The sequence below is a fragment of the Phalacrocorax carbo genome, chromosome 3, assembly GCF_963921805.1.
Source record: "Phalacrocorax carbo chromosome 3, bPhaCar2.1, whole genome shotgun sequence".
Taxonomy (NCBI): Eukaryota; Metazoa; Chordata; class Aves; order Suliformes; family Phalacrocoracidae; genus Phalacrocorax; species Phalacrocorax carbo.
The window spans coordinates 74053660-74071994 of record NC_087515.1 but is presented as its reverse complement, the minus strand read 5'-3'; the positions used below and the strand labels follow the sequence as shown (position 1 = coordinate 74071994).

General features: G+C 39.8%; 1 protein-coding gene across 1 annotated transcript in view; it reads right to left on the bottom strand.

The window, feature by feature from the left end:
• Window positions 1-18335, bottom strand: part of CEP85L (centrosomal protein 85 like) — a 122486-nt gene that overhangs the window by 30463 nt on the left and 73688 nt on the right. The window contains exon 4 of the mRNA XM_064447401.1: window positions 5137-5258. Within this exon, the coding sequence (XP_064303471.1) occupies window positions 5137-5258 (122 nt within the window). The remainder of the gene's footprint in view (window positions 1-5136; window positions 5259-18335) is intronic.

The following is an 18335-nucleotide window of genomic DNA, read 5'->3' as shown; positions in this document are numbered from 1 at the left end:
AACATCTGCTACTGCAGATAGCAATAGCATAGACGTGCACCAGGGGTTACACCACTGCAGCTTGTCCTCCCTAGGGCCCAGAAGATAGGTTAGATAGGTCCTTTTTCTAGCCCTACATCCTCTGATTATTGCCAAGGTTTAGGTTGTTATGTGAAAACTGATGTTAACAAATTCCATTACATTGATATTACTTACGTTCACCTCTGAAAAGGTGAACTCTTAAAACTGCTAGAATAATTACTCTGTAATAAAATCTTCCTGAAAGTTTAACAGCCCAAGATACAAAAGCCTCAACCACAAGTTACCCGGGTGATTGGTGACATTGGAAAAAGATAAAAGACTATTTTACACAGCAAGATACTCTGAGGAGGTTCCTCACAGCCCTGCTGCTGCACAGGACTCCCAGTTATACATGCATGTGCCCAGACCCTGGGTGGCATTAAGTTTCAAAGCTTCCTCAAAAATGACATCAAATTCTCACTCATGTGGATATGCTAATACTACAGATCTTAACAGATCATCCCAAATTAAGAGAATTACAGCTTTACCCTAGCTGTAACATGGGCACTATCAGAGCACATGCAGTTTGATGTCAACTACTGAAGTCATGACAATTTGACACAAGGCAAAGAAAATCTAATTCTATTGTCTCAATGAAAACATTTAAGTATAATTCAGCTATGGATGGAAAGCTAATGATTTAGCAACTGTTTTAAGGATGTAAATGTTATTGTGCCCTGAGGAATGACAGCTATTCACTAAAATTACACTTCTGTATCTACCTTTCCTTAAAAAGCTATTCAAATGCCCTTAAGCTGTCTGAAACAGAACACTGCATGCACAGTGTTATTCTCAGCAGCTTATGTCACATGTTCACATATTTGGCATTTATTCACGTAACCCCTACGTGCAGCCCCTGCCAAACAACAGTGCCAGGACCACACTAGAGGCATCTACAGTGGCTGGCCAGTCTCAAGAGACATTCACAATTGCATCAAACACTGTGATTTCAGTGTTGTCAATGTACTGAACAGAGGAGCAACACAAAGAACTAAAATGTGATGCTGTAATTTTCTAAACTGATACAAACACTGTTGGCTCCCTCTGGTGCTAAATATAATGCAGTGTTACATACTGAACTGCCAGAGAAGTAAGGCAATGATATAATTCAATTATTTTGTACAGTAGGTGACCTTCTAGTAATGAAGTGTTACAGCAGCAGATTTCCTCTTACATACAAAATCCTTAAGTCCTTATTCACAGCCTGTACCAATAGTCCTTACGTGGAGAAAACATGACACACACCTTTAAGAAGTGCCATTGTGATCCCATGCATACACACACACGTCAGGCTCCCTTCCTCACACCATGTTTTAATTTCCTAAAAGTACGGTGTCCATCACATTTTTAAGATCAGGCTTAAAAGCCAATTTCAGGCTCTAATTTGTTAAATTGGCAGTGATTCCTAGAGTAGTTTTAAAAAGCAAACCAAACCCACTGTTAAACCCACCCATTTATGCTACTCTGTTCATTTATACTTAAAGATACACATTTGTTATGCCAACAGACTACACAAATCAAATTTTAATCTATTACTAAATCTGCTGTTCAACACAGTGTATAGAATAAAAATCAACCCACTTGTTCTATTCATAGACACAAGTGGCTTTTTGGGTTTTTAAAAATTTTGTTCATGGCTTTGAATTTCCAGCGACACACCAAAGTACCCAAGTATGATGATTTACATTGAATCATTTTCAACGACTATTTGAAACTCGCTTGCAGCTATTCCAAACTGTTAGATTTCAGATGCAAAACAAGGAAGTTTAATAATCTAATCCGGAAGGGCTGGATTTTTGTTGCCCTTTTATCATTGTGTGGAAAGAAGGGAAGCAGGCAGCAGGTTTCTCTTTCCTCCTCCTGCCCCTCCTCCCTTTTTTAACAGATAAAGGTAGAACAGCTTAAGGATGCTGCCCCATACAGAGCCTCCATTTCCAACTTATCAACAGATTCAAGCATCGCTATGCATGTGGTGTATGGTGCAAAGTGATGTTAATCTCCTCCACCTCCTGGATTAGCAGGGCCCCAGTGCAATTCCCAACAGCAGAGGGATTAACCTTAAAAAAAAACAGGGTAATGACCCTGTGGTGGAAAGGGCATGGGCAAGAGAAATGTGTTTCTGGTGTGCTTCTTTTAATCCAGCTGTTCCGTGTACCTGTCAGCAGCAAACAGCTGGGCATGGAGCACCACACTGTCTGCTATCCTGCTCCTCCAGCTTCCAGGCAGCAAGAGGTTAACCCATCTCCACCAAATTTCTGTCTCCCCCAGAATTAAACAAGTCTTGCTGGCACCCTCCAGTTACCAGCTGGAAAAGTCAGCATGAGACACGACTTAAGGAGACTACACGTGGAGTTTTAAAACTCCACGAGAACCACAGGTAGGAAGGGCCTTCTCAGCAAACACCTACTATCAGTATCAAATCTCGATTAACAAAAGAATTCCTCCTTCACTTCCTGAAAGCATAAATTCTGTAATTTAACTATCACCATCTTGAATCCTAATTAATCACAATTTAGCAAACTTTATATTTTTATTTTGGGTCACCATTCCCATATAAATTCAAGTTCTGAAAATATGCTTAAAGTAAGCTCAGGAAGATCAGGAGCTGGAAGACTTAGGTTTACTCCAAAACATTGTCTTGACTCTCAGAGCAAGGCCTTGTGTCCCCATGTGTTAAATATGGATAATCTCAAATTTTCACTTAGTGCCTTGAAAAAGGGTATTATTCACACTTAAGTCTTATTAGTAGCCCATCTAATACAACACTAGTGTTTTATAATGGAGCTCTATTTCTAGGATTTTGGACAGCAGCTATGTACCATTTTCTGCATGGGTGAAACCAAAAATATTTTTGTCATAGAAAATACTACCACTTCTTAAAAAAAGAGGGATGGAGGGAAACAGAAAAGAGAAAAACAATCTAAACATGCAACATCACTTTGTACTGATTTTAAACAAACCATCTATTTTAAGTAACTTTATTTCATTTTAAAATAACTTCTAAAGGCAAATATTTTGCCCAAGTGGAGTTTCAATATTCAAAAAAAGAGCCTTTTCTGTGATTGTATTATTATACTGCATTATTATAATTCACAACACGCTTAACTGTAACACCAAGTGTCTACTTAAAGGAAACGACCATAACCTCACTAAGTGGTTTTTGTTTCACTTCAATAGCTTCCAGAGTGTATTTTGCCTTTTCAGCTGAATGAAAAGGAATCATCTCAACTGACCTCTGGTCAGAAATCCAGAAAGAACTGTGTTCACTTGTTAAGTCACATGGAAGTATGATTTGTACCAAAAAAAGAACCTGCACACTTTATTTGGATATCGAGAAATAGCTCTTCCTCAACATGGACAGTATCAAGTAACGTCAGCAAGCAACTAGGTTACGAACTGTCACATTTCCAGCAAGAGAAGAATAACATGAACTGCCTTTTTAGTTGCCATTGTATAACAAGCCTTCACGCAGAGTGTGGAGGATGATATGCTCAGCAGAGGCACCGAAGACAGCCCCTCGCCATCATGGGCAACGTACTTAAAAATGCTGCTGACAGCTTGGGCCCCAAGAGGTGGGCTGCAGGTTATACAGCATTACTACTGATATAGTAAGCCTGAAAAAAAAAAAAAGCCACACTGTAATTTAGACAGCCTTTAAGCATCTGATCAAAAGGCTCTGACAGAGATCTAAGCAACGGTTAAGGATGTTTCCATTTTAACAGTTTATCCCCTTGGGAGTTCACCACCTCTGCTGGGAACCTGGCAGAGTGGCATGGTGTGCCCATGCCTCAGCTGCTGCAGTTTGTAACTTTGCATACCATCTTCAGCTGCAGAGGCAGGTAAATGCACACAGATATGCCAACACCACGATGGGAAAGCTGATGCTGACCTTCCATCACTACAATGCCAGCAGATGTACTGGTCAGATTGCTAGGGGACAGAAACACCTTAAACCACTGCAGTTCCTTGCTCTGTTGCAACAGTGGAAGGAACAGTCCCTGCACAAGCATAATTCTTCTGGTCCCAAAGTACATTACACTCGTCTATCTCCACCCATTAGACGAGAGAAACTGCTAGATTAAATATAAAAACATTCATAATGGATGCCTGACATTCCTGTGATCAATACACACCTGCTTTACATAGCCCTCCTCATGCTGTGGAGGGAATTAACAATAAGAGGGCACAACTATTCTACAATCAGAACAACCACTCCTCTTTCAGCCACAAGCCAAGAGTTTATTACTAGAACACAGATTTAGCCGAATTATAATTATGTCAAATGTAAAAATGCCCTTCCTAAATGTCCTACATCCAAACTCTGCAGCTTCTGATGACATCTGCTAATTTAGTGTAAGCTTCATTAAGCTCAAGACCTTTATTAAAAGCACATTGTTAAGGCTTCATTTTATCCAAACATCAAGAACTCCAGAAATTACTTCAAATATACGAGGAACTTAACAGCAATGAGTTGCTGCCAAGGCCCGTTTCAGATTAATAGCAATTTTAATAAGAAGCGATTTATTTACTGACATAGAGATCCTGGATTTAATATTTTACTATCTGAATAATTTGTACAAGTATTTGAATAGGATTTTGCCACTGAGTGTTTCTGCAAAGGCCAATTTCTCAAAGCTTTATCAACTGGCTTCAAATCTATTGCATTTCTGTACTTGTCACTGAAAATAAAATCAGGGCAACGCAGTTTACCAGTTTTCATCTTGCAAATCACTTCCAAGACCTGTACAAGCAGAAAGATGTCTGATACAAACCCCCAGACTGGTAAGAAGCTAAGCTGGGGAAGCTGACAGCAGAACTGGCTGTTGGTCTCACTCTCCCTTTTCCACTGCAGACGTGTTAAACCCCGCAGTAAATTTCCACCTCTGTAAAAGACTTTTAGCCAGCAGCCAGTCTTCTCTCCCAGCAAAGATTAGCTCCCACGTATTTGTGCATAAATATTTGCTGGACTGGAACCTAACAACTTTACTGAACAAGCAGCTCTCCTGAAAGTCAGTTCCTACATCATAGCTTTTACATCATGTTATCTGATCAATACAGCAGAGGCAGGTTACTCACCGATCAATCACAATCTCTTTCTGTCTTAGCAGCCCCTCTTTAATTTTCATTAGAGATTCCCAGTTGCTGAAGTCCTGATAGCTGGTAGCTGGGTAACTTTGACGAGATGTTCCAGTCGGAACCTGCATAAAATAATTGTAGAATTAGCCTCCAAAACAGTAAAGGTAAATACTATCCTAGATATAAAGGGCTCGAGGGAGGATCCGGGTAACTATAGGCCCATCAGCCTTACTTCAATCCCTGGGAAAGTTATGGAACAAATCCTCCTCAGGGCCATCACAAGTCAATTGAAGCACATGATTGGGAAAAGCCAACATGGCTTCACTAAGGGCAGATCATGCTTGACAAACCTGGTGGCCTTCTACAACAAAGGGACTTGCTTGGTTGACGTGGGGCGGGCGGTGGACATTGTCTACCTGGACTTCTCCAAGGCTTTTGATATGGTTTCCCATGGCTTCCTCCTGGAGAAATTGATGTGTTATGGCCTAGACAAGTGGTCTGTGCAGTGGGTGGGGAACTGGCTGACAGGCCGCACCCAAAGGGTGGTGGTAAATAGCTCTTTCTCAAAGTGGCAACCTGTCACAAGTGGGGTCCCCCAGGGATCAATATTGGGCCCAATGTTATTCAACATCTTCATCAGTGATCTGGATAATGGGATCAAGTGTAGTCTGATGAAGTTTGCTGATGACACCAGGTTGAGTGGGGAAGCAGACACTCCAGAAGGGAGAGCTGCTCTGCAGGGAGATCTGGATAGGCTGGAAGAGTGGACCAGCAAGAACCTTACGAAGTTCACCAAGAACAAGTTAAGGTCATGCACCTGGGAAAACATAATCCAGGAGTGCAGCACAGACTGAGATCCACCTGGCTGGAGAGCAGCTCTGTGGAAAGGGGCTTGGGGGTCCTGGTGGACAGGAAGCTCAACATGAGCTAACAGTGCGCTGCTGCGGCCAAGAAGGCCAACAGGATGCTGGGTTGCATCAAAAAGGGCATCACCAGCAGAGATAAAGAGGTCATTATCCCGCTCTAGTCAGTGCTTGTCAGGCCACACCTGGAGTACTCTGTACAGTTCTGGTCCCCGCTATACAAAAAGAATGTGGACAGGCTGGAAGGGGTACAGAGAAGGGCCACCAAGATGCTCAGAGGACTGGGAAGCTGCCATATGAGGATAGGCTGGGAGAACTGGGTTTGTTCAGCCTTGAGAAAAGGAGGCTCAGAGGGGATCTCATCACCATGTACCAGTACTTAAGGGGTAGCTACAAAGAAGATGGAGACTCCCTTTTTACACGGAGTCACATTTAGAGGACAAGGGGGGATGGACACAAGTTGCTCTCGGGGAGATTCCAACTGGACATGAGAGGAAAATTTGTCACAGTGAGGACAGTCACCCATTGGAATAGTCTCCCCAGGGAAGGGGTTGACTCAGCCACATTGGACACCTTCAAGAGTCGGCTGGACAGGGCGCTGGGCCATCTTGTCCAGACTGCGCTCTTCCCAGAAAGGTTGGACTAGATGATCCCTGAGGCCCCTTCCAACCTGTGATTGTAAATGTCCTGATATCACAGAAAGTGGTTTGTTGTTTCAGAAACCTAACAGCTCTTTTTCAGTTTAATTCAGATTTGCTTAACATAAAACAATTGGATTTATAAACAAGTTTCTTGAAACAAACTTCAGTCCAGTATCAGTGATTTAAAACTTATTTTATTATTTCTCTACTAAAGAATTCATAGCTCTGAAAGCAGTTTGAGATGAAAAGGTCATTTAGAATTTAAGTACATAATCAAGACAAACACCACAACATGTTCATATCCTGCTGCAATTCTTGTTGTGCTACAAATGAGATAGCTTGACAGCTTTAGACCTGCTGATAACTGCAAATAATGTTTACTATTCCTTTCACTTGTTTGACTCACACCTGTAACTTTAGTATATAAAGACAGAATCCCCTACGTGTGTGTGCATTCAAAATACAGAACATAGAATTTAAACAGAATTATATTCCAATCTGTTTCCAAGAATACAAGTTTCACAAGTTGCATGTTTCAGGCTTTCTATTCACCTTCACAAAACCCAGGCTACATGTTTCACAACAAAACTGAGGATGACAGTGGAACTGAATATGAACCAAAAGCATTATAGTTTGTAAGGAAAGTAAACAACTAACCGGGATGTTTACTCAAGAAAATTTTTATACTCAGAATATAAAAAGTATTACAAATAGTTGTATCAGGAATTCGCTTAAGGGAAGTTTTAAGTTAGAACTTCTGTGATCAGACTGAAGGATCCCAGCATCAGCTGCCATAAGGTATCATCTAATCTTCCACTAGCTGTTTAATCACTGAAAAAAAAGATTTATCTTTTTATTATCTGGAAGTCATCCTGGACTATGTTGCCTTTTTACCATTTTGGAAGAAAGCAGAAGGAAAAAAAAGTGAAAATATGGCTTTTTTTTTTTTTTGTAAGTAAAGTAGATTTTAGGGTATTTTTACTTTTATTGCTCTAAAATGTTTTAGATTTCATTTGACATTGCAATAAACCTTATTAAGACCAAGGCATATCATTAACAATTAAAATTAGGTAAACAATTATCAAGCAATCGATGCTTCTGGTCAAAGCTTTACTGTGAATTATAACACTGAATGGAGATAATTCATTGCCTAAGCCTCCATATCATGATGTGCTGAAGTCAGGAACCAACTCCTGACAGCTGTAGTCTCTTCTCTAGGCTGAAAAACTACTTTTTCCCCCATTCAGTGTAGTTCAGATCAATCCCTAGCTTGCTAATTGATAAAATGGACAGAACCACATTTTCCCTCTTTTAATTTAGAGCTTAAATCCAGATATAATATGACAAGACTTACTAGTTCTAAAACTTTTTAAAAGACTGTCACCCCCCACCCCTCTAAGTCCAATTCACCCTCTTCAGGGAGTATTTCTTTCACTCAGTAAACTGGATAGCTTCAGTAGTAAATTAGTTATGAATGACTTTAAAGAACCATCAACAATTCTACGTATTAAACACTTCATGCCAATTTCTGGCCAAAGGCACATTGAAAATGCTGACTGTGTTCCTTGCCAGTCAATATCAACTATTGTATATTTATTGAAAAGGCCATATTGACTGGATAAACAGTGCTTCTTGAGGAAAGGTAAAATGTGAAATAATACCAAAACCAAAGTCTTCTCTTAAAATGGTTCACTGGTTTATGACTACGGTTCATATTTCTTATCCCATGCTCATTTACGATTATATCCCACAACCAATAAAAACTACAGAAAACATTTGAAAATTCTCTCAATTGCTGCACCTAAAAAAAAAAAAAGCACTGCATACAACTGCTTACTGAAGCATATGCTACATCTGAAAGTTTTGTGGGAAGAAAATCTGTCACATCTGCAATTTCTAGTAAGTCAGTCCATTAAACCTATGGTTGTTCAAGGAAGTTGTTAAAGATGGCACCGCACTCTACTGGGAGGCAAGGAATGGCAAAGCTAAGTGCTGCCTAACTTAAGACCTACCACCCATTTGTTAACCTTTGCAATCGATTTAACAGTTGTCTTGCTTAATTTTTCATGCGCAATGATCAATATTAGCATTAAAAAAAAAAACTAAATAGGCAATATCACCTTGGCTTTTTGGTTTGGGCAGAGGTCTAATAAAACTTAGGAAAGATACCGAGACATGATTCTTCCTGTAATACATGCGCAGAGTCTTGAAGGATCAATTAATCTAAAATTAATTTTGTCTGGGCCACTCAGTCCAGACCAGATAACTTCAAAGTCATCTTTGGTGCTTACAGAATACCTTAGGATTGTCACACATTGTTCTGTATTACAATTATCTACGTGACTGGCTGAATTAGCAGGCACCAGCGTAAGACTATTTCAGTGGAAGTTTTAGTCACACATGCCATGTCACGCAGTATAAAGTGACAACATCAGGAACTACCACTGTACTTTGTGTCATAAAATTTTTTTCTTTTGCTTCTCCCACTACAGTGCTAAAAAATGCTTTTCTATACCCACCTCAATACCATTACACTACAGCCAAAAAAAAAAAAAAAAAAGAAACAAACAGTCCTTAATGCAGTTGGGATTAGAGCCTTACTTTTCAGAGCCAGAAATTCCACCTCTACCTAAATGAAACACTCCACAGGGGTTTGACACGATAACAGGAAATACAAGACTTTATAAAGCCAAATCAAACCATTTATTGAGCAAGGTGAATTTTGCCTTTATTACTGAACTATAAAAATGAAGCTATTAAAGACAAATATTTAAATATGAAGCCATCTTAACTGGAAACACTTTAGAAGCCACCAGTGGTTTCTGCAACAAAATTTTTCAAAGCAAGCCCATTACTTCAATCTAGCACCTTTGCATATTAATAGTTTGCACTAAAATTAGAAAGAAACTCTTCAACTTTGTCACAATAAGCGACTATAGACTAAGTTAATTAAATATTAAGGCTGCTGAAAAGCAAGGCAATGGGTTTTGCAAAGTTAAGAACAGATTAATATTTTGTCAGTTAGATGCTAATGATAGTGTTTTTCGGTTTTTTGTTTTGTTTTTTAAATTAATATACTATACAGTCTACTCCTTAACTAACTGACCAAGATGCTTTTGGCTTTGGAATATATCTGATCTTATGGAGTATATATATGCTGTAAATGCACATATAACAGATTAAATATTGTTTTGTACTATAACTGTGTGCTTCAACTTGTCACTCCGAACAGATGAAAACAAGAAGAAAAAATATTTCTGTTTCTGAGATCCTGTTTCAGACAATTAAAAAAAAAAAGAATATGCTAAAAATACTTCTTAGCACTTCCCAGAATAACAAGATATTTCACTCATTTATGAGCACATGGTGTTGACTACTCCAAAAAGCTTTCTAGCTGATTTGAATGGTCTGGTAACACACAGGTGGGTCCAGTTACATTTGAGTATTTTCTCTCTTAAGGACATCAAACCAAATAGCAAGAGCAAGATACACTTTCAAGACACACATACAGAAAGCCACCCACAACTCCAAGTCCTCAACTTGAATCCTCCACAACTACAAAATAAAATGCCAGCTTGAACGCACAGCATTCTCTTCCATCTGTCCTAGAAAATACAACTATTTTTGTCCCCTGGCACCTCTTCCAAGAGTATCAGCCTTGGACTGAGAACATCTGTTCAGTTAAAACAGTATCCTTTGCACAGTGGCGTCCAAAGGTCCTCACAAGCTTGTTTTTTGACAAGGGCTTGGCCTTGACTTTCACGACCTGGCAAGCCTTCAAGTCACTGCTTGAGGCTCAGCTAGCTGCTGGGAAAAAAAATAAAATAAAAAATCTTTGCTGTACTAGCTTATATGCAAATATTTATTGCTGGAACACACATTACTGACTGATTCCATCATGTTTCTTAACAGTGGGAAAATAATTTTTCTCTGGACTAGAGGGTAATGACATTTGGATAACTTAAGCCAATAATAGCTGGGTTTTTAATTGTGCTGATTAAAATTATCTTCTCCAAACATGCTCGTAGTTTCTGCCTGAAGCAGTTCATTGTCTCAGCACAGCATTCTACGTAATATGCTGTATTGCAAAGGTGTATCACAAAGTAAAGTAAAATGTAGAAATGATAACTCATCTCAAAAAAAAAAAGCAATAGATTTCAAAGGTCTGTTGTTTTTTTTTTCCTCTCTGAAAGCTGCTTTTTAAAAAATTTAGCACCGCCTATATTACAACTGTAAAGTTTTCACAGCCCACTACACTACTAACAGCTATCAGAACACCAAAAGTTATGTTAAGTGAGTGATTCCTTTTGGCCAACGGCTTACACTGCCCTGTGCTATCATAAAAGCCCCTCTGTAGATATCATTCTTCTCTCGCTGCATTTTATAGGCATTCATTATTCAGGAGAAAGAGAATTCCTTGTATCCACAGCTAATCCAAGGCAAAGAATCAGTGCAACCAATGTCAGCCCCACCACAAATGCTTCCTTTTGTTTGACTAACAGTGGAGGAAACAAATATGAGCGTCCCCACGGGCTGTGCCTCAGGGACGCAGCACTCGCCCTACCACCTCACTGGGCGAGGAGGGAGAAAGAAGAGGGAGATGTGGCAGCAGCGAGCCCAAATGCACTATTATCACAGAGATGCCTCCTTCTCTTTGCTCGTCTGAGATAGGAAACGAATTAGATCTGTAAAGGCAGAGCAGCGGTCTCTGATCAGCTCTGCAACTGCTCCCCGCCCTGGGTGAGGAAAGGAGGATTTACCCATTCCTTCCTCTCCACCAAGAATTCTTCCTAACATCAGGCTGAGTGTTTCAGCTCACAACAGCTCCCTTAATTCAGACAATCCTGGGGGATCATCCGTTGTCTCACCAGCAAAACATGGCAGGGCTAGAGGCTCTCATGCAGGAAAAATGACAGAAGGCTGCAACCATGGGATTGGGCCCTAATTTTGCATTACTTTAAAAGCAAGGCAAGGAATCATTTCTATGGAAAGAGGCTGTGCCTTGCTGAAACACACTAGAAAGAACAGCCACAAAGATGCGTTCTAACAGACTCCCAGATGGCTAAAAACAAGGCTATGGACTGATTCAAGAAATCTGGGCTTGTGGTGTCTGTATTTCACCACCACCTACTTACCGTTCCACTCTGCCCCATCTTTGCCATTTAGGGAAGACAGTGTTTCTGCTCAGCTTGATATAATCATTACAGTTCTTGGCAGCAACACCTAGGCTGTATCACATTTTGCTATACTTTCACAGATCTCCAGCAGTCATGGGGGAGAGAACATCTAATCATGCCCTTGCACCCTTATTCCAGCCACGGTACACGTGGTGTTCTTTGGAGAATTTTTCATGAGGAATAGAGCATAATTAAAATCAAAATTGAAACATCATCAAATTGCGAGGTACTGAGAAATACAGATGTAGCATGGAGAGGTTAGGTTAGCACTGCCAACAGAAAGTGGTGAAATCCAGGACAGTGTGGGGGGTGGGGAGGTTTTTAAGAAAAAAAAGAACAATAAGGCTGGGAAAAATTTCTCAAACACATACTTTATACAGACATGCAACCTGAAAAGTAATTAATATAAGAGGGACGACAACTAACAGGGAGAACAAACTTGACAGGCATTCACAATTTAACCTGCCCGAAAATCAGCTTAATGCAAGGATGGATTGCCTATATGTCAAGTAACAGAGAAAGGGGGTGAGGGAAGGAATAAGACAGTGACTTTAAATAGCTCTGGCATAAACCCAGCTGAAAGAACATGTTTAGTTCTGGGCATTGTGCTACCAGAAAGTCACTGAAATAGTAGAACATGTTCAAAGAAGAGCAATATTCATGATTAAAAAAAAGCTTAGAAAGAGTGATTTATGAGTAAAGAGCTAAATACCATAAACGCTAAAGAGACAGGAAATCAGCCAGCAAATACTTTGTTTCCTAGGCTGAGAGCCCATACAAACCAAGGTTGTTGAAATGAAAATTTAGTTACGACAATATAGGACAATACAAGAACATCCCCCCGCCATTTTCATGTGGGTCTTTTACCATTATAGAACCAGACCCACTCAGTTTGGCATTGCAAAAATCACACAGGGCTTTACAAAACAGGCACATGAAGTCCTTTGCTAGTGTACAAACCTGCTCTTCCTCCTCCTCCTCTTTGCAGCAAGTGTTTAAAATTGCAATAGAGTTGTTCGGTTCTGGGGGGGAGCCCCAACATGCCTCTCTTCAGTTAGATGGAACCACATTATTGCATCTGTTGTATGACTTTTTAAAGCTTTTCCAATAAAAAATTAACATGCTAATGCTGGCTATTTCCAGACCACACTACTATCACTGTATCTTTTAGAGAGTGGAAAGCTTTCAAAAGGGAAAAGAATGAACAGTAACAGCAATAAACTGCCTCCTAAAAGCAACACTCCCTCTAGCCACTAAACCTTTTTCAAGAATCTTTGTCAAAGCCTCCTTCACAAACAAAATCCCCATTGCACACAAGGCATTACAAGCTTTATTAGAGACCTCACGGACTTGACCCACATAAGCCAGGGAGAATTTGACTGTCCTACGAGTTACTGTTATTTGTACGTTTACTTCTTGCCCAGCACTGTTTATACTGCAGCTGAGGCTTCTGAACTTTATCAAGGTCAGGTCTGATAACCACAGCAAGAGAGGAAGACATGATCCCTTACCACAATAGCTTACAAATGAATTAAGAGCAAAGCATAGCAAGTACATGGTTGCTGGGATACGAAGAGAGATGGGAGAAAACAAATGCTAAGGTCAGGTATGCTACTCACCACAGAGAAGGAAAAAAGGCGGGGGGGGGGGGGGGGGGAAGCAGAGTTTTGCTCCTGATGGCATAGTAAAGCAGAGTTTTGATAGCAACTGCATGGTCGCTTAAACGCGGCATAAATGTACACTGCTGTCAAAGGGAATGAGGCCTGTTCTCCTGTCCCTTCTCACCACTTCAAACATTCCTACCTTTCAGCTCCCTTCTGACAGCCCTAGTCCTACACTCTCCCTCCATCCCATGCACATGAAGGTTATTTCTATCTAGGTCAGGCTCCTATCAGATTCATTGTACAAGGCCATGTGAAATCTAGCACTGGCACACACTGTTAAGTGGAATAGCAGCATACGAGACGACACGTTTTGCAGTGGCACAGCTTTGTGCTGGATTAGTATGAACACATAACCAACAAGTTGAATTATCTCAACTCCAGACAGCACCAAACCCTCCAAAAGTATCAGTTTGTGGACTGCATATTTCCTAAGCTTCTGGAAAAAATACTATTATGCAGTTACTGCGACAATGTGAAGTTACCACCCAAGACCTCCTATTTAGATATGCAATCAGTTCAAGAAAACAAACTTCCACATGAAGGTGGCCTAAGAGAATAAAGAAAAAGCCTCCTGCACTTTCTTATCTTTCAGAATAGTCCTGTGCTGGTTATCTGAATTATGAGAGTGCACACAGGACCAGCAGCACAGCCCTAGCTTGCAGTCATAGACTGTATGTGTGACAGATCTGTATGTGCTCATTCTGCATCCCGCAGGGGTTACTGAATAGAACAGGAATATAACAGGGGTTTAGTAAGGGAAGCGAACTGGAATGCTGGCCACTGTCTAACCGGCAAGGCTTCGTTCCCTCTCACATCCTTGATGGTATTGTCCAAAAGTCTCAAACAACAAACTAAGATGACCCTGAAAAGACTTTGCAGGGTGCCTACAAATGCATGTTGTTACTGTATGAGCCAAGGACAGCCTCATTACAAGAGGCTGCAGCCTTTCAGCATCCTCCTAAACTTTCTCATCTCTGCCACCTTAATCTACTACACTCTTAAAGGGTGAAACCAGCACTCCCAGAGCTGCAGGCTAGATTATATACCCTCTTCTGCTTATCTTCCTATGAACAATTACACCTCTCTTGCTTTTATGTGTTATTATAACATTCCTTTATACTCCATGCAACACCAATATTATTTTTGTCAGAAATCCTTTCCATTTGTATTCTGGCAAATGTTATGAACACAAAACACTTCTAGGTGCCACTTAATATGACGTTAAAAGCAACAGGGCCTGGAATTTTCCACTGATAACAATGGGGTCTTTCCTAAGTATAGAAGCACTTGTTTTATTAAGTGTTCATTTTATCTTCCCATTATATTTAAATTCAAATGTTGTTTCCAAAAAAAAAAAAATCTGTAAATGAAAAAGAGCTTCTACAAGAGCAGCATTAACTTTTTTTTTTTTTAAAGCTTTTTGTGAAAGCTTCACTGTTAAATCGATATTTTTTGTTGTCGTTTCTCATTCTGGCCTGGAAAGCAGCATGATCAAAAAGTGACTGCAGTTATTCAAAGCCCACAAAAAGACCATTGTTTTAAGTGCTGCACAAATGTAGGACATACGCTATTCACTACAAAATTTTACGAACTGTATAAGTAAGACAGAAATAGATTAGAAAAAGGGATAGTTGGGAAGACAAGGCAAGGTGCAAATTGGTCATTAATGTAAGCACCCCTAAAGGTAAAACATCTCAGTCACTTGCACTCAGGCATCCTCAAGCAAGTTCTGATCGTTTATAAGAACCTTTATATTAAATGTAAATTGCTAATATCTACAAATACCAGTTTACTAGGGGCCAGTGCTGATTGCTCATTCATTACTTATTACTCCTACTCACGGCCAAAAATGAGTGGATGCAAAAGGTGACCTAGAAAGCAAGCAAAAAAGGCATCCGTTTTTTTTTGCCAGCTTGCACAAACTCTGCAAGAACTAGCCATCAGTCTTGCACAGAAATTGACAGAATCCTTCTGTAACAAGAGGATAATGAAAAGAGAGTGCAACTTGGGTGAATACTAGAAGGGGAAGAAAAAAAAAAAGAATACTTACTCACTGTGCAGTAATTGGAAAAGAAAATTTTAAAGGACCTAGTAAGTACTGAGCATCAGATTCGCTTAACACAACATGCAAACATACCGAAAGAGAGGTAAGTCACTCTGAATTTAATATGACGCAGGAATATACATTTGGGGAAAACTGATGCTCTGCATCAGTGTCCTGATTCTTCAAATGGAAGACCTTTAGATTCTGTGTAGGGTGTTGGCCCCTGAACCAGAAAACTGACCCTCTCTTCTAACATTCCATTTGTTTTAACTTTTCATGACTTTAAAAGAAATATGAGCCATGAGTGTAATATTCAACACATTTAACTGAAGTTAAAAAGAAACAAAAACTCCCACAAAAATAAAGCAGAAGTGTTCAAAATATTTATATGACCACAAACCCAAGTATTCACACAGACTCACAAAAGCACACTTTATTTAATAATGGCAATCCAGAACTAATCTCTACGGGCACTTGCAGAGAGAATGGAGTCTAGCCAAATTAACAGAACCTGTGCATTTCAAGCTTTGCAGATGCAACTTCTGTACATGTTTATAACTGATAGCACATGGGGAAGGAATGATTAGGTAATATACTGTTTTCCACTCCCTTTTAGGCTGATAAACCAAAATAGGAAGCAGAAACAAAGACACCCTCTCCCAGCAAGCCCCCCCCCCCCATTATTCTTCTCCAGCTCTCATTACCACAAACACAGATTTAAAAAAAAAAAAAAAAAAAAGAGACATAGAAAAAAAGACAAGGGTATTCTATAAACAGCAGCAAATGGGAGATTTAATAAAGTCCCCTTCCTGTGGATTGGAAGACAAAACCAAGTTCTTTACGAAAACATTCTCTTGTGGAGTTAATAAGGTCTATGGATGTCAGAGGTTTGCACATGAGTACGTGCGCACTTACATTTGTTGGTGACTACCTTGAAAAACTCCAGCAGATGGGAAAATCAGAGGCATATTTTCTGCCCCCACTGCAGGAATTGTCCCTTGGAGGAACTAGCTGTGTCTCAGCCAGCAAAACAAGCAGGACAGAAGATGACCTACTGTGGAAAAATTTCCATTGCTTCAGGCAGGGATTTTACCACCATCCCTGTACAGGATCACATACATTAGAGATCATCATGTAAACAACTATTATTCAGTCACGTGCCCCAGAATTTAAAAAAACCCCAACTTTTAACTCACGTGCAGACACCATGTACCTGAGTGACTTTCTAAATTTCAGAGGTGATTACAGAGGCTTTGCGCCTCTGACAAAACAGGTTCTCAAATGTCAAAAGTCAGAGATTTGAAAATCCTGGCCCGAAACTTCTCATCACTGGCAAACAGAAGAAAGGCAGCCAGTTTAACATCGGACTGTCTATGAAACTGGGAACCACACAAGCATGGAAGGTAGTCACACAATTTGTGTGTGGAGTAAGTGACAGATATTTAAACTGTTTGGCTTCAATCCAGATTATGAACCTTTCCCACTTGAATTTATGAGGGGTACTTGAAATGCACTTGTCTCTAACAGAAGTAGCAGTATGATGTAAGGGTACATTTGAACATCCGTGTCAGTGTGTGAAGGTGTTTTCCTTCCTTGGGAGATAAACTGAGGGGCACTCTCCAAAGAGCACCAAAACACAGCAGATTTTCTAGTGTGGAAACCATTTAGTAAACAAAATACTGGTTTTAACAGACACAAATAAGACTATCCCTGCCTAAAGCAAAACAAACATGTGTTGAACAAAGTTTTTGATTGAATTAAAAAGAACAAGGTCTTCTCCACCCAGAACATCCTCAGAGCCCAAATGAAGATGAAGCTGCATCTCCCACTCGAGAGGATCTAAATCTGTTTTTCATCATGCTGGAAAATGTCACACACAGAGGCAGGTCTCTGCATGCTCCAGCTGGAGACTCCCTTTTGTGACCAATACTGAGAGAATGAGGGGAAGATGATTCCCAGCATAGTGATGAATCACTCTGCTAGAAGCAGAGCATCTGCAGCAAACACTTCCTAGCATACTGTCTAATAGTGCATCAATAACACCAAACATTTGGTAAGAACTAAAAGTTGGTCCAGTAGCAACTAGTTCAAAGCTGTATGTATACCTCTTTACCTGGCTTCTCTGTGACTGAAACTCAAAGTAGCTTTCTTACAGTCACTGGGAAAAAAAAAATAATAATAAAATCAAAGAAACATGCGCATAGCTGGTAATGAGGATGAGATTCAAAATCGTAATTTTCCAAATGTCAGTCTACTACTTCTTTCATTAAGCTATACTCTATCCACTAGAGAAATTCAAAAGGCTTGCTAATTCTCATTTCACCTTTCTGCACCGTCATTACTAAGGTATTTTAGATTAATGGAAATCTACAAAATCCTCCATAGGTGGAAAAAAGTACCAGGAAGCTCAGGTGGTCTGTAGGGAGCTTAGGAGATCCTCCATACTTTTGCCTTTGTAGTCCTACATGCTGCAGATGTCATACTGAATATTCAAGCAGGTGTGTTTTTCAGCTATATAACGCTATAAGCATATTTGAAGGCCCTTTTTACACTGAAACATTCCCTTTTTTCCTTTCCCTTCCCCATATCAAGTATGCTCATACTCCGTTCACAGCAGTAGCTAATATATTAAACTAATCAAATAAAACAGTATATCCTTAATCTGTATACTTCTTAACCTAGACAGGACTTACTGCAGTCTGAAGAGTTTTAAATTTAATATAAATGTTGCAGTTTATTGCAAGACAAAAACAAACTATAAATATACATTTAGTCTCTTCTTTTAAAACTAGTACTAGATTAATCTAATA